Source organism: Fundulus heteroclitus, unplaced genomic scaffold (assembly GCF_011125445.2).
Source record: "Fundulus heteroclitus isolate FHET01 unplaced genomic scaffold, MU-UCD_Fhet_4.1 scaffold_56, whole genome shotgun sequence".
NCBI classification, from domain to species: domain Eukaryota; kingdom Metazoa; phylum Chordata; class Actinopteri; order Cyprinodontiformes; family Fundulidae; genus Fundulus; species Fundulus heteroclitus.
The window spans coordinates 1,808,953-1,824,182 of NW_023396989.1; the positions used below are offsets into that span (position 1 = coordinate 1,808,953).

At 51.8% G+C, this 15,230-nt stretch overlaps 1 protein-coding gene across 4 annotated transcripts in view; it reads right to left on the reverse strand.

The window, feature by feature from the left end:
- The window catches only part of rasal2 (RAS protein activator like 2), a 57,714-nt gene that overhangs the window by 37,051 nt on the left and 5,433 nt on the right, over nucleotides 1–15,230 (reverse strand). Inside the window, exons 1-3 of one of the 4 annotated variants that reach the window (XM_036132889.1) lie at nucleotides 10,624–11,098; nucleotides 2,354–2,481; nucleotides 2,145–2,268 (exon numbers count right to left, since the gene is read on the reverse strand). In XM_036132889.1, the coding sequence (XP_035988782.1) occupies nucleotides 2,145–2,268; nucleotides 2,354–2,481; nucleotides 10,624–11,050 (679 nt within the window). In that variant the 5' untranslated portion in view covers nucleotides 11,051–11,098. Of the gene's footprint in view, nucleotides 1–2,144; nucleotides 2,269–2,353; nucleotides 2,482–10,623; nucleotides 11,102–15,230 lie in introns of those variants that run through there. The other 3 variants (XM_036132888.1, XM_036132890.1, XM_036132891.1) reach the window with 3 other exon arrangements.

A 15,230-nucleotide genomic window follows, 5' to 3' on the forward strand; every position in this document is an offset into this window, starting at 1 on the left:
GGAAGAAGAAAAGCTGCAGCTTGTCTGTAGATTTAACTGAAGAACAGCAACTAGATGCTGCTTTAGAGCGAGCGTTCAGCCTCATCATCCAGGAGGAGGAAGAGGAGGAGGAGGAGGAGGAACAGGAGGAGGAGGAGGAAGAGGAGGAAGAGGAGCAGGAGGAGGAAGAGGAGGAATAGTGTTTGTTGTGGGACACCCTGACGGTCAGACGCTGTAATCAGACCAGGAGCTGAAATTACACCTGAGCTGCTGCTGGACTGCAGCTACAGGAGGAGGAAGATTCAGGGCCCTGCTCTGATGCTCTGGTTCTGGTTCTGGTCCTGAATGGCTGGTTCTGGTCCGGTCCAGAGAAAATCCAAACAAAGCAAGACCAGCAGGAGTCAGAACATTTTATCTGGGAACCAGCGGCACCGAGTTCAAACGGGCCGATTAGAACCAGAATGAAACCGGTTTAACAGCAATAAACCTGAAATGATCCGGTCTGCGTGAAAAGCCGTCAGAACCTGGTGTTGGACCGGCGCCACGCCCAGAACCACAGCTCTGGTCCCACAGAACCTGGTGTTGGACCGGCGCCACGCCCAGAACCACACTTCTGGTCCCACAGAACCTGGTGTTGGACCGGCGCCACGCCCAGAACCACAGCTCTGGTCCCACTTCACACCCAGCGGGGAACCCTGTGGTGCTGAACTCAGAGTTAAGGTGGATTAAAAGTCCTGGATAAACCCGCAGCCACCCCAGTAGAACCCAGTAGAACCAGAAGAACCCAGTAGAACCTGTAGAACCGACCCGGTCCCAAACACCGACCCACTATCAACTGGTTCATACCGGTTCTGCCCAGGGAAGCTCAGAACTAAACTGGCTCTCCAACTCAGTTAAAGTCCAGCACAGACCATTCTGACCCAAAGACCCAGTAGAACCAGTAGAACCCAGCAGAACCAGTAGAACCCAGCAGAACTGGGCAGACAGCGCTGGACGCTGCATCAGCGCGGCCCAGTAGAACCAGCAGAACCCAGTAGAACCCAGTAGAACCCGGTTCAAACTGGCAGTTTGGGCTGTGAGGCCAGATTAGCATATAAATAACCTGCTGCTGGGGCTAAAGGGGGCGGAGCCAGGCTGTGAGGCGGACCGATGACATCATCAGCGACTCAGTGTTCCCTCTGAAAGCGGGTCAGGACCCCTGCAGCTCTGTGTGGGAATCCCCTCGGCTCGTCTGTCCCACAGGGGAGGGGGTGGGGGGGGGGGGGGGGGGGTCAGTGGGACGGACACAGGACGCTTTGTCCTCTGACATTCCTCACTGAGACCACACACTGGGCTGCTGAATTACAGGCTGTCCCTGAACGCATCATGGAGGAAAACCTGTTTAGATCTAAAATAAATGACAGGCTGCACCTGAACGCATCATGGAGGAAAACCTGTTTAGATCTAAACTAAATTACAGGCTGCCCCTGAACGCATCATGGAGGAAAACCTCCGTTTAGATCTAAACTAAATTACAGGCTGCCCCTGAACGCATCATGGAGGAATACCTCCACCTAGAGCCAAGCTAACTCACCTGTTGAACAGTCAAAGTTACTGAAAGGAGAAGCTCCCGGTGTCTCTCTTCATCAATGAAGAGGCAGGAATCAACATCCTGCATCTAAACGTGTCACATAAAGTCCTCTGGAGGTTTAAAGCATGGCAGAGTTCCTCCTGTTAGTTTAGAACTACAACAGAACCATCAGGTGTGGTCAGGTATCAGGTGTGGTCAGGTATGATCAGGTGTGGTCAGGTATGGTCAGGTGTGGTCAGGTGTGGTCAGGTATCAGGTGTGGTCAGGTATGATCAGGTATGGTCAGGTGTGGTCAGGTATGATCAGGTGTGGTCAGGTATGGTCAGGTGTGGTCAGGTGTGATCAGGTGTGATCAGGTGTGGTCAGAAGCAGACGGGTCAGCGCCTTTAATGAATGTTCTCCCAGAACGTTCCCTACAGCTGGAAGTCATCCGGAGGTTCCAGGAACCCAACCTTTGAGTTAGAAAGCAACGTTTGGCAGATGTCTGTGTGTGGAGGTTCTGAAGGTTCTGAAGGTTCTGAAGGTACCGGCTCATGTTGGAACCGACCCTCAGTGATCCAGTCAGAACCCTGTTCCTGCAGGAACCGGGCCTTACCCAGCACGACGGCGCCCTCTGGCTGCAACTCCGGGAACTGTCCCTCTGAGGGGACGCTGACGGTCCTGCGGAGGCTCCGGGCCCTGGAGGAGTCCGCCGGGGCCTCCTGGGGTTCTCCTGTGACCTGCAGGGGAGGAGGAGGAGGAGGTTAGAGCGGGTTGGGGGTCGGGGTGGGGGGGGGGTTGGGGGGTGGGGGGGGGGGTCCGCACCTCCTCGTCCTTGTTGAGCAGGATGAGCTGGCTGTCCGTCAGGATGCAGAACTTCCTGTCCCAGGCGGCGCCGTCCGTGTAGGGACTCTGACCGCAGGAGAAGCGGTGAGCCGGGGGCCCCTTCACGTCTGAGGAGATGGCAGGTAGACGGGGTCAGAAACGGCCCGCAGGTCAAATGGGACACACAGGAACATTACATTTCAGAAGAGCTGGAAACAGCAGATGTTCCAGCTTCTAAAGCTCCAGAACCACTGAGAACCACTGAGAACCACTGAGAACCACTGAGAACCCCCCCCCCACCCTTCCTTGGGGTCGGAGCGTCACGTTCCTGATGACATCACGCTACACGGCGTCCCTTCTGACGGCGTTCTGACCCTGTAGGTCCTCAGGATACAGCAGACCACTCAATGTCTGACATTTTAATTTAACATGTATTAATAGGAAATAAAACAACAAATACTGTCACTAGTAATCACCCCCCCCCTTTTTATTTTATTTATTTATTTATGTATTTATTGGCCTGTGGGTGAGGCAGGGTGGTGTGTGTGTGAGGGGGGGGGGGGGGTGCAGAACCATCAGGTTGTTCCTACTTTTGGATCGACCCAAGGTGTTCAGAACCGCCACCGATTGATTCACACAGCATTGTGGACCGACTGAAGACGTGACAGAGGGACCTGGCTAATTCCTGGAGGAGCAAAGGAACCCAGCCGGGTTCTAAAAGCTGAGCAGCGCCAGCCGAGGCATTAAATGAGGGTTCTGGACTAGAACCGACCCGCAGCAGGTCCAATCTGGCACCACACAGAGCCGATCGGTCTGCAGGCTGGTAATCCCGGGTCAGAGGAGCTGGACCGGCCCAGATCTGGACCAGAACCGGCTGAGACGTCAGGTCCAACTGGGTTTACAGCTCCAGTCACCGGGCTTCTTTCCCCAGAAAAATGTTCCTGTGACCCAAGTCAGAACCAGAACATTTCACGCAGATGGTTCTGGATCAGCTGGTTCTGGATCAGCTGGTACCGGATCAGCTGGTTCTGGATCAGCTGGTTCTGGTTGGTTCAGGTAGGGAGCTGGGGGTGCAGAGGAGGTGTTTCTCCAGCAGAGGGCGTCACGGTTCTGTGGAGGAAGGCTCAGAGCTGAAGCGATCTGGGCCAGGTCAGAACCAGCAGCCTCAGCAGAGGTCAGAGGTCAGAGCTGGAACCCGCGGTGCGTTCACTGCTCCAGATTGTGTGGGATCTTTGAGCGTCGGTGTCAACACCCACAAAGTCGGGCCCGCCGGTTCTGATGGACCTCAGCAGGTTTCACAGCGACAACAGAACCACAGAACCACAGAACCACGAGGAACGGACATCCCGGGTTCTGGTAGGTTCTGGTAGGGTCTGACAGAACCAGAAACAATGAACCCGACGCTTAGAGTCCAGTAAAGCTGACGTGTTTCAGAACCCGGCGCCGAGGTCAGCAGCGGGTCACGGCGCTGACAGCTGCAGCTGGACCCAGAACTTTCCAAACCCGGATTCTGGTCCGACCCGGCAGATCTGAAGGAGCAGACAGCAGCTGGGAGGGTCTCAACTTTCAGCGGGTTATTTCTGGCCGCCCGCTAATTCACCCCGGAGACCCGCAGCTGCTGCAGTGGTACCAGAACCACCAGAACCACCAGAACCACCAGGTCCACCAGAACCACCAGAACCACCCACCACTGCAGAAGGGAACTAAACGTTAGTAAAATGTTCTTTAATGAGTTTTTTTCAGCAGGTGAATCGGATCGTCTGCACCTGGAAGGAGACGATGAGCAACAGAACCTTCTCCGGTTCCGTCTGCTGGGACCCGGATAATTAACCGACCCGACCCGACCCGCCAAGCCCGACCCGTTCAGCACCAACCCTGGACCAGAACAGGTGCAGCAGAACAAAGCGGAGCTGAACAGGTTCTGTTTCTCAGCGGGTCAGAACCACTGAGCCGTGTTCTGCTGGGTCTAAAGTTCTGTGAATCACATGAATCACAACAAAGCTTTAAAGCTACTCGTTGGTTCTGGTGGAGGGTTAAAACACCCAACCCTGCCCGATGGCCCATGAGCAAGGCAGGAGAGGTTCCAGGTGGAAACCCGACCCGGGCCGAGCCTCCAGCGCCTCAGTGGTTCCTCTGGAGCTGCGCATCTGTTTGTGTTTTTGTGGAACCGGGTCAGGACCCGCTGAGATCCGGTTCTGGTTCCGTCCCCAGACAGGAAGTGGGTCGGTACCGGCAGCAGACCTGCAGCTCTGCGGGGAACCAGAGGTTCTGCTGGTTCTGCTGGTTCTCCTGGGAGCTCCTGAAGGGTTAACGGCTCCCGCCGGCACCAGAGAGGCCGCTTTGTCTGCACACTCCCATGGCAACCTGTAAACAAAGCAGCGCCGGCCAATCAGCACGCAGCTACGCGGCCTCACAGCCAATCAGCACGCAGCCACATCACATCAGCTCTTTATCAAGATGGGACCATTGAGCCGGAGGAGGCCACGCCCACAGAGACACAGCAGAGGCACAAAGAGCTGCTGCCGGTTCCCGACCCGTTTGACCTGCCGCTCAGACGGCAGCTGGTTCTGCGGTTCTGTGGTACCTTTAGACCCATCTGGTTCCTCCCAGGGGAACCAGAACCGAGCTCGGCTCTGTGCCGTCATAGAACGGTTCTGTTCAGGAAGGAGCCGCTGGTTCCTGTTGTTACACCCAAACATTTCAACACATAAACCCAACAGGTCCGCTCTGATGGTTCTGCTGGTTCTGAATGCACCACCAGAACTTCTCCTGACCTCCCAGACTGGCTTACAGGAAGGCTGGAGCCAGATCTGGATGTGTGACAGATCAAATCAGGATTAAGGCAGAAGAATCCGTCAGCTGAGAGAATCAGAGAAGAACTGGGTCAGAGAACTGGGTCAGAGAACTGGTTTGGACAACTGTGTCAGAGAACTGGTTTGGACAACTGGGTCAGAGAACCGGTTTGGAGAACTGTGTTGAAGAACGGGTTTAGAGAACTCGGTGGAAAACTGGTTTGGTGAACTGGTTCGGACAGCTGGCTTAAATCTTCCACCAACACGCAGGTTTGTTGAACTGGTTTGAAAACTGGGTGGAGAACTGGTTTGGAGAACTATGTCGGAGAACTGGTTTGTTGAACTGGTTTGTTGAACTGGTTTAAAGAACTGGCTTGGAGAACTGGCTTAGAGAACTGGTTTAGAGAACTGGTTTAGAGAACTGGTTTGTTGAACTGGTTACTTGAACTGGCTTAGAGAACTGGTTTGGAGAACTGGTTTAAATAACCGGTTTGAAGAACTGGGTGGGGAACTGGTTTAAAGAACTGGTTTGGAGAACTGGTTTGTTGAACTGGTTTAAAGAACTGGCTTGGAGAACTGGCTTAGAGAACTGGTTTAGAGAACTGGTTTGGAGAACTGGTTTGTTGAACTGGCTTAGAGAACTGGTTTGGAGAACTGGCTTAGAGAACTGGTTTAGAGAACTGGTTTAAAGAACTGGCTTAGAGAACTGGTTTGGAGAACTGGTTTGTTGAACTGGCTTAGAGAACTGGTTTGGAGAACTGGTTTAAACTGGTTTGGAGAACTGGTTTGTTGAACTGGTTTGTTGAACTGGTTTGTTGAACTGGTTTGTTGAACTGGTTTGGAGAACTGGTTTAAAGAACTGGTCTGTTGAACTGGCTTAGAGAACTGGTTTAGAGAACTAGTTTGGAAATCTGGGTGGAGAACTGGTTTGGAGAACTTCAAAGAACAAACAGGAAGTGAGACTGAACTAGTTCTTTTGTGTTCAGAAAATTAAGTGCTGAACTGTATACATGAACTAATCCAGTTTATCACCAAAGCAGGTCCGAGTCAACCAACGCCTGAACACGGCAGAACCACGGTTCTGGTCCGTTTCTGGACTGCTCCAGTTCAATGAAACAGAGAAACACCATCAGAACCTCTGATTCTAACCGTTCTGACCCAAACAGACCTGACCAGACGGCACGGTTCCCACGGAGGACCCTGAAGGACCACGGCTAGAGGAACCGGACCTCCTGGTTCTGCTTCCTCGCTGAACAGAACCGATTTAACAGACTTTTTACAGGTCCATGTTCTCTCAAAGACCCGCGCGTTGTTTCCTGAGGTCTGGATCAGAACCATCAGAGAGTGGTCGGGACGGTCCAGATGGACCCAGGAACCAGCAGTGGGCCCGTCTGCAGCTGTGAAAACAGAACCATCCCAGCAGAACCTCACAGTCCATGGCCGTCAGTAACAAACTCCACATAAAAGTCCAGGAAAACTTTTTTCCAGTTAAACTTTGACAGTTTTCATGAAGAGAACGGATCAGAACCTTTTATAGCAGCTCTCTGCGTACCGGGTCGGTTCTGATCAGTCATTTCAGACGCCTTTAATAATTAAACCCGCTGACTTCAGCAGCGTTCCCATCCTCCAAGCAGGTTCTGCCCCTCAGCTGTCAGTCACTGCTGCAGCCTGCTCAGACCGGGCCGGGTCGGGTCGGGTCGGGCCGGGTCAGAGGTGGCTGGTGCCGACGCCTCGGCTGACGGAGGCAGCGGAGCAGAGAGGACCTGACAACGAGCTGAGGGAGGTGGAGCAGAACCAGCGCGCTCAAAGGAAGGAGCAGAGCTAACCGGACCAGAACCGTCACAGAGAACTCATGTATGGACCTCTGAGTTCGGATCAGAACCACTCAAACCTTCCCGGGTGGTTCAGTCCAACAAACGGGCCTCCAGGAGGAACCTGAACTTACAGAGCCAAAACTGGGCCGAGTGGAAACAGAGACGGTTCTGATTGGCTAACAGAACCCAGTTCTTGCCTGTGAGCAGAACCCACCAGAACCTGAAAGGTTCTGGTGGGTTCCCTTTGTTCCCTGGCAGCTTTTATTGTGAAAGGGTCATTTCCATCCAACAGGGTTCAGGCATTCCCTTTCTCTGCTCTAGAACCAGAACCTGGGAGCTACCAGAACCTGGGAGCTACCAGAACCTGGGAGCTACCAGAACCTGGGAGCTACCAGAACCAGGCAGCAGTGAAGCAGCGGCTGCAGAAACAAACGGGCCGTCAGCAGAACCTGCTGAGTTTCTCATGAAAGCAGCTGCTGACTCAGGCCTCTGTCTGGGAGCAGAAGTGAGAACTGTGTGGTTTTTAGTTCCCAGCATGCACTGCAGCAGCCCGGAGACAACTCTCACTGAGCGCCTCTGTTCGCTTGTTTACTGTAAACCCACCCTGGGCAGAACCAGCAGAGGTCCGCCGGCTGACTGCTGCTGCAACAGGAACAGAACCTTTGTGTGTTCTGGGGAAGCGGGACCGAGGTTATTCACACCCGGCAGGTTTACGGCTATGCTAACTTCACCAACAGGTTTGATAATCTTAATGTTCTGGAGCGGCCCGGTCAGAGTCCAGACCCGACTCTGACAGATTAGGGTGATGGTGAGGAGGCCTTCCAGCCTCAAAGACACCAAAGGTTTACCAGAGGAGACGTGCAGAGAGCAAATCAATGATAGAGCCAGAGGAGAGGAGCAGCACCATCCTGTGTAGATCGGGTCAGAGCCTCGGCATGAGACCGGCACCAACAGCCCTGCCTTAAGTGGTCCAAGGCAGCCCGCTGGGGGGGGGGGGGGGGGGGGGGTTGGGGGGGGGGGGGGGGGGGCACATGTCACGATACCCTGCCACCACCTGAGACGCAGTGGCAAATATTAAGTATTAAAGGGGCCTAATCACGTACTATGACTTTACAAATTTCTGTTAAAAAAGAATACCATTGTAAACAGCTAGCACACTCGCATCGCCGTGGTCATGTTAACATGACAATAACCCTGGTACGCAGCAAGCACGCTAACTTTAACAATGCTAACGTTATACAAGAATATACAAAGAAAACACAGCAAGCACGCTAACTTGCTAACGCTATTCAGGAAGAAAAAAAGCAAACAGTTAGCATGCTAACTTTAATAATGCTAACGTTATTCAGGAAGATACAAAGAAAATACAGTTAGCACGCTAATTTTAATAATGCTAACCCTACTCAGGAAGAAAAAAAGCAAACAGTTAGCATGCTAACTTTAATAATGCTAACGTTATACAAGAAGATACAAAGAAAACACAGCTAGCACGCTAACTTTAATAATGCTAACGCTATTCAGGAAGAAAAAAAGCAAACAGTTAGCATGCTAACTTTAATAATGCTAACGTTATACAAGAAGATACAAAGAAAACACAGTTAGCATGCTAACTTTAATAATGCTAACGCTATTCAGGAAGATACAAAGAAAACACAGTTAGCATGCTAACTTTAATAATGCTAACGTTATTCAGGAAGATACAAAGAAAATACAGTTAGCACGCTAATTTTAATAATGCTAACCCTATTCAGGAAGAAAAAAAGCAAACAGTTAGCATGCTAACTTTAATAATGCTAACGTTATACAAGAAGATACAAAGACAACACAGCTAGCACGCTAACTTTAATAATGCTAACGCTATTCAGGAAGAAAAAAAGCAAACAGTTAGCATGCTAACTTTAATAATGCTAACGTTATACAAGAATATACAAAGCAAACACAGCTAGCACGCTAACATCGGCACAAAACGTGCTGGAAATCTTCCACCAACACGCAGACAAAGACCTGAGACCTGGAACCACCATCTACTGTGAACAGAAAGTCTAAAAAACATCTTTAAAGGACCGTCAGAAAGGAGAAGCTTTGAGGGCAGTGTTTCTATTTATCTCCTCTGGTGTCAACACAAAGCTCTGCAGCAGGCGTAATGTCGTCTATATTTGGTAAAGAACCACAAACAAGATGTTTGTAAGCTACACGCTGAGCTTGGTGACTGCAGACCTTCTCCCTCCACAGCCAGAGCTAACGCCAAAGCCCCGACGCGGTTTATTAGCGTCAGAACCGCGGGGATCGGGCAGGTCGGACTATGTTGGGATGAAACATTTCCCCGGCTGAAGGGACCGGGTCTCCCTGCAGATAACCGTCACATGAGGAGGTCATGTGACCTGCCCCGGCACATGACCTCCGGCTCAGAGCAAATCAATCAGACCGACGTTCCTCCTCCTGGCTGCAGGGAGGACGGATTAGCGTAGCGTTCTGAAACCGCCGGGTCCACCACAGCTCGGAGCCAAGGTCAGAGGTCAACCAGAGGAGGAAGAGGAGTTTCAGGTTCTCCCTGGGTCTGATCTGCCTGTACACGATGATTTACGCTGCGTTTGCAGCCTGCAGAGCGTGGCGGGGGAACAATGGGCCGATTTAAGCGGCTCGGTCTGTTCTGGCTGGCAAACACCACTGAGGTGTGGACAAAGAGAGCTGCAGGAACATGTTCTGGCTCCAGACCTGAAGCAGAGACACCCACTGTGTGCCGGTCCAGTTCAACCAGCCAGGGCAGAGAGAAAACTGCAACGTCCCACACTATCCGGTACCTGAACACACCAGGAGGGCTGCAGGAGAGAGCATGAAGGTCTCTGGAGGGACGGACCAGGAGACGGTAGCTGGACCAGAACTTCATGTCCAGTTGTCATTGCTCCAGTCTGTGGTGGAACACTAAGGAGCTCCGTCTACGATCCAAACCGGACCCAATGAGAACCGGACCCAATGAGAACCGGACCCAGACCAGAAGACCAAGGTTCTGAGGGAACAAGGAGGTTCTGAGGGAGCAAGGACGTCCATCAGACACTGATTGGACCCACAACCTCCATCTGGGCTGAATCTGGTTGGAGGTTAAAGGAAGACCGCAGCAAGGTTGGCTGTTCTCTGAGTTGGATCAGAACCAGAACCAGAACCAGAACCAGAATCAGAATCAGAACCAGAATCAGAACCAGAACCAGAACTAAACAGAGAAACCAGCAAAGCCTGGGGGTGGGGGGTAAACCAATGATCGACCTCAGATGGTGACCGTTGGGTTCTGAGCGAGTTCTGAGCGGGTTCTGCTCAGCAGCAGCTTCTCTACAGATAAATTCACTTCGTTGGTGTCGACGGATAATAATGGAGAACATTTACAGAACCTGAAGTCCGGCCCCTCTGGTTCTGTTACTACCAGCCTTTGGTTTGTTTGGGTCTGAAAGGCAGGCACCACCAGAACCAGGCGGGTGGACCAGAACCGGGGGGGTAAACCAGAACCAGGCGGGTGGACCAGAACCGGGCGGGTGGACCAGAACCAGGCGGGTTGACCAGAACCAGGCGGGTGGACCAGAACCGGGCGGGTGGACCAGAACCGGGCGGGTTCTATTCTGGGAAGCAGCTTTTCTCCCACACAGACAAACATGAAGCGGTTCCGCTGGCCTACCGGACTCTGGTTGGGGTTCTTCTCTCAGAACCCGGCTGATCCTGCGTGTCAGGCTGCTGATGAAGCTGCTGACCGACGGCGCCCGCCGCTCCGCATCCGACCCGGTTCTCTCGGCGCCGCCGGCTCCCGGTTCTGACACGGAGCGGAAGAAGGGAACGATCCTGCGCAGGGAGCCCTGCTTGTTGGGGTCCTGGTTCCGGTTCTGCCTGCGGGGCCGAGGCAGGGTGCTGGTTTTCAGCAGGCCCAACAGGTGAGGCCTCTCCGGGTTCTGGTCCTGTGATGTTCTCCACTGGTACCTGTCCAGCGGCTGATCCGGACCGGGCTGGACCTCCAGCGCCTTCCGGGCTCTTCTGTAATGGTGCCAGCGGGTCGCGGCGGGCGGCGCCGGGGCCTCGGGGCCCGCGGGGGGACTTCCACTTCCACTCATGGTCCAGAACGCACGGCTGGGTTCAGAAAGCAGCGCCTGGGCCCGGTTCTACAGCCGGTTCCACAGCCGGTTCCACAGCCGGGCTCCCGCTGGGTCATAACCCCGGCCCTGCAGCAGGGTTCTGGTCCAAACCCGACGGTGCCGAGCGCTCAGGCTGCCGTCATGCTGCCGTTCGTCAGCGAGTGAGCGAGCGAGCGAGGGAGAGAGAGAGAGCGTCTTCCTGGGAGGAAGTTGGTGTCAGAGCCTCGGCCAATCAGACGGCAGCAAGCAGCGCACCAGCAGGCTGAGGTTTCCTGTCAGGAGGGAAACCGGTTCACAGCTCAGAACCCGACCTGGGCCCAGGTGGAGCGCTGCGGCTCCAGAACCGGCAGAGACCCGGACCTCTGCAGCAGAACCAGAACCCAGCCTGGTTCTGACTGAAACAGGAACCCGGGCCTCTGAGAACCTGACGTCTCTTTATCTCCACTGCAGCCTCCAGGATCCGCCACGGTTCTGGTTCTCCAGACACAGAACCACGCTGGGTTCTGGTTGTGAGCCTTTAGCCTCACATCTACCTCCACAGAACCCCAGGCTGACGGTACCAGGTTCTGGTTCTGGTTCTGGGTCGTTGTTCATCCAGTACCTGGCACCGGGTCTGTGGAGACACGCCCAGAAACACCGTCCAGGTTCTCCTCAGGTTCCCCCAGATGTTCCTGCAGTTCTACGGCGGGTTCTCCTCCCAGTCCAGCCGGACCCGGGAGGCAACCCGAGCAGAACCGCCCGCTGTCCTGTCGGTACCAAAGGAACCCCTCTGATCCACGGCAGCACCATGAGGAACCTGCTGGGTTGTTCTAAGCTGGCGAGCAGAACCTGCAGCTTCCAGGTGGTTCTGATCCAGACAAGCACCGAGGAGATGTTCTGGAACCGGGACAGAACCACGGATGTTCTGAGACGTGAGGAGCGGTTCCACCAGGTGGAGCTGAGGAACGCTCACTGACCCACATGTTCTGGTTCTGATCCGGGTCACAGCTCAGACCCGGTCAGGATAATCCAGGCATCCCGACCGGCGCCGGCCCGGTCCGGTCCACAGAGGATCAGCGCCGCCTTCACTGACACGTCAGAGCAGATCAGGATCCTCCGGCTGATTACTGGTTCCTAGGAGACACCTTCAGAGGAACCAGAACCGGACCAGGACCAGGACCGGGTTCTAACAGGACAGAACCAGACTGCCGCCTTTATCCACAGAGAACACATCCAGATGTTTCTCACCTGCAGCCTCACCTGGGAACAGGAACACGTTCCCTTCTCCACCGCCACACCAGCAGAACCCAGCAGAACCCAGCAGAACCCAGCAGAACCCAGCAGAACATCCAGACCCAGCAGAACCCAGCAGAACCCAGCAGAACCTCCAGAACCCAGCTCTCCTCCATGCAGGGACCTGCTGATCTCCTCCTCCATCATTTAAATGTCTCCACAGCAAAGAAACCCTCAAAGTCACGATAAACCGTACGTTCTCATCATCTAACATACAGTTACACGTTATTAATACACGTCATTAATACACATTATTAATACACGTTATTATTACACATTATAACACATTATTACATGTTATTAATATCAGCAGGAGCATTTTTGGCCTTCCAGGCACCCATCCTTACAACATATCTTCCAATAAGCTCCTTTTTAAGCTGGTTAATATTTATACTTTGTTTAATCCTTTCCATAGATCTACGCCACACAGATTTCTGCTGCTCCTAAAACAATGTCTTTATTTTCCTATAACTCCTATAACTATAATATTGTCTGGAAGTTACCGGTTTCTTCCTTTTTTACTTGCTTTAATTCTCTTTTTATTTTCCTATGTTGTAATCATGTAAAGCACTTTGCTCTTATACAGAAATGTGCTATACAGATAAACTCGCCTTACTTTCAACATAAATTGTACAGTTTTGAATCTTACAGGGTCCCAGAATACATTTAATTTAAAAAATAACAGATTTGTGTGGGTTCTCTCCGGGTTCTCCAGCTTCCTCCCACAGTCCATAAACATGACTGTTAGGTTAACTGGTCTCTCTAAATTATCCTTAGGTGAGTGTGTGTGTGAATGGTTGTTTGTCTCTGTGTTGTCAGACTGGTTACCTGTCCAGGTGAACCCCGCCTCTCACCCAGTGAACGCTGGAGGTAGAACCAGCAACCCCTCATGAGGGATTAAGCTGATCAGAAAATAACAGATGTGATAATATAAAGTTACCAGTATGGCGGTGTATATATATATCTGAGTGTATTATGTAGAGGCTGCAGGCTGCTGGTGTATTGCTCAGTGGGTCAGATGTTCTATAGAGAGTTTTATGAAATAGATCTGCCTCCAGAACCAACGGCGGTTCTCCTCCACGCAGAAACACCTGGTCCAGGTTTCACACCTGAGGCCTAAATGTGACGTCAGAGACTCGTTCTAGATCAACGATCCTTCTGCTTCCATCGTTTTACAGCTTACTGTGATTTATGTTAAATCTAGATTTAATGCTACTTCATGCATGTTGAACCAATATTTTAGTTTAGTTATTTCTGTGGTCACCACCTTTGAGTTCTTGATGTTTTCTCCAATACAGGAGATGCCATGATGTATTTTAGCAGGTTTGATACTTTCAATATGTCACTTATATACACATTTAATAATTTAAATTAAACACGGACCCTGTGGGACCCCATAAATTATATTTAATAATTCTGGTTGGTAATAATTCACCTACTTCTACAACTAGTTTCCTTTGTGTCGTGTAGGCGGTCAGCCAGTTAACGCCGTCTCTGCAGCTGTTTTAGTCAGATGTTCATTATTTATGACATTATTTATTTATCTGATTGATGGTTCCTTTCATCCGGACCGTCTGTAATTTCCTCTGGTAACTGCACCAACCACCATGTTGTCTGTTAGAATGTTTTCTGCCTTTTACTGAACACTTTTTCTGGTATTTTAGTAAACTGTAAGGATACCGGTCTATAATGATATAAAATAATCTTATCATCAGATTTAAACAAAGCTTTTTACTGTATTTAGAAACGATCACAGATGTAGGTCTGCAGCGTCACCAGTTATTTTATAAATTAATTCCATTCCTGTCCAGGTATTTATTAATTTATTATCCTCACGTTTATTCACTGATTATTCACCACATCAGTGATTCATGTTCTGTACGTTAAAGATGTGGTTCTTGTTGTTTTCTTGTTCTGTGGTTCTTGTTGTTTTCTTGTTCTGTGGTTCTTGTTTAACTCGTTAATTCACCTTCTCAGGCGTTTCATTCACAGTTTTGTAATTTCAGATTTAATCATTTATTTTTTACGGTGATGCTGATGGCGGTTCTGATGAAGCTGCTTCAGAACCGGCAGCTACGGTCCGTTTAACACCACATATTAGGTTATTATTCACACCGGGCCTCAGGCAGAACCGGGTCATTTCCCGGAACCAGAGTAAAAATATCCCTGAGTCAGACCCCCCCCCCCCCCCCCCCCAGCGCCGGCTCTACTTCTGTTTTTACTGGAAGCTCCATGGGAACCACAGCGTGTTGGGCCATAAACGCTGTTTGTTTAAAGGTTCTGGTTCCTGTTGTGATTGATCCGCTTCAGCCGGCTCCGAGCCGCTCTCTGGTTACGTCGACACGCCGGGCCGGACCGGGCCGGACCCGCTGCTGGAATCCCATTCATGTCCTGGCCAGGAGCCCGGAAACATTCAGCCCATTAGATCACCGGCACCGACAGCAGACCGGGCCGGCACACAGAACCTGGAACCGGGCCTGGGCTGGACCGGCTGTGGTTCTACTGCAGCAGATCAGAGATGAACCAGAACCAACAGGCAGCCCGACCGGACCCGTCATTAACCAAAGGTTCTGGTTCTGCTCGGCATTCACCAAAGGTTCTGGTTCTGCTCGGGAAAATGTGTCGGTCTAAAGCAGGAGTTTGGAAACGGCTTCCTTCAAAACCAAGAAATTAGCTCAATAATCCAGAAACAGTGAGCTGACACTAAGTCCAGCAAAGTTTTCTCAGAAAGGTTCCACAAAGGTTCCCAGGTCCAGGAAGGTGAGCGGTACCGTCCACATAGGAGACCTTTAAGCTTAAGGAGGTTCTGTAAAGTTCTGGCCGGGTTCTCCTAGAGGTTAGGGTTCTAGAAAGCAGCCTGTCTGTCTGGTAGTCACCGTCTCTGTCC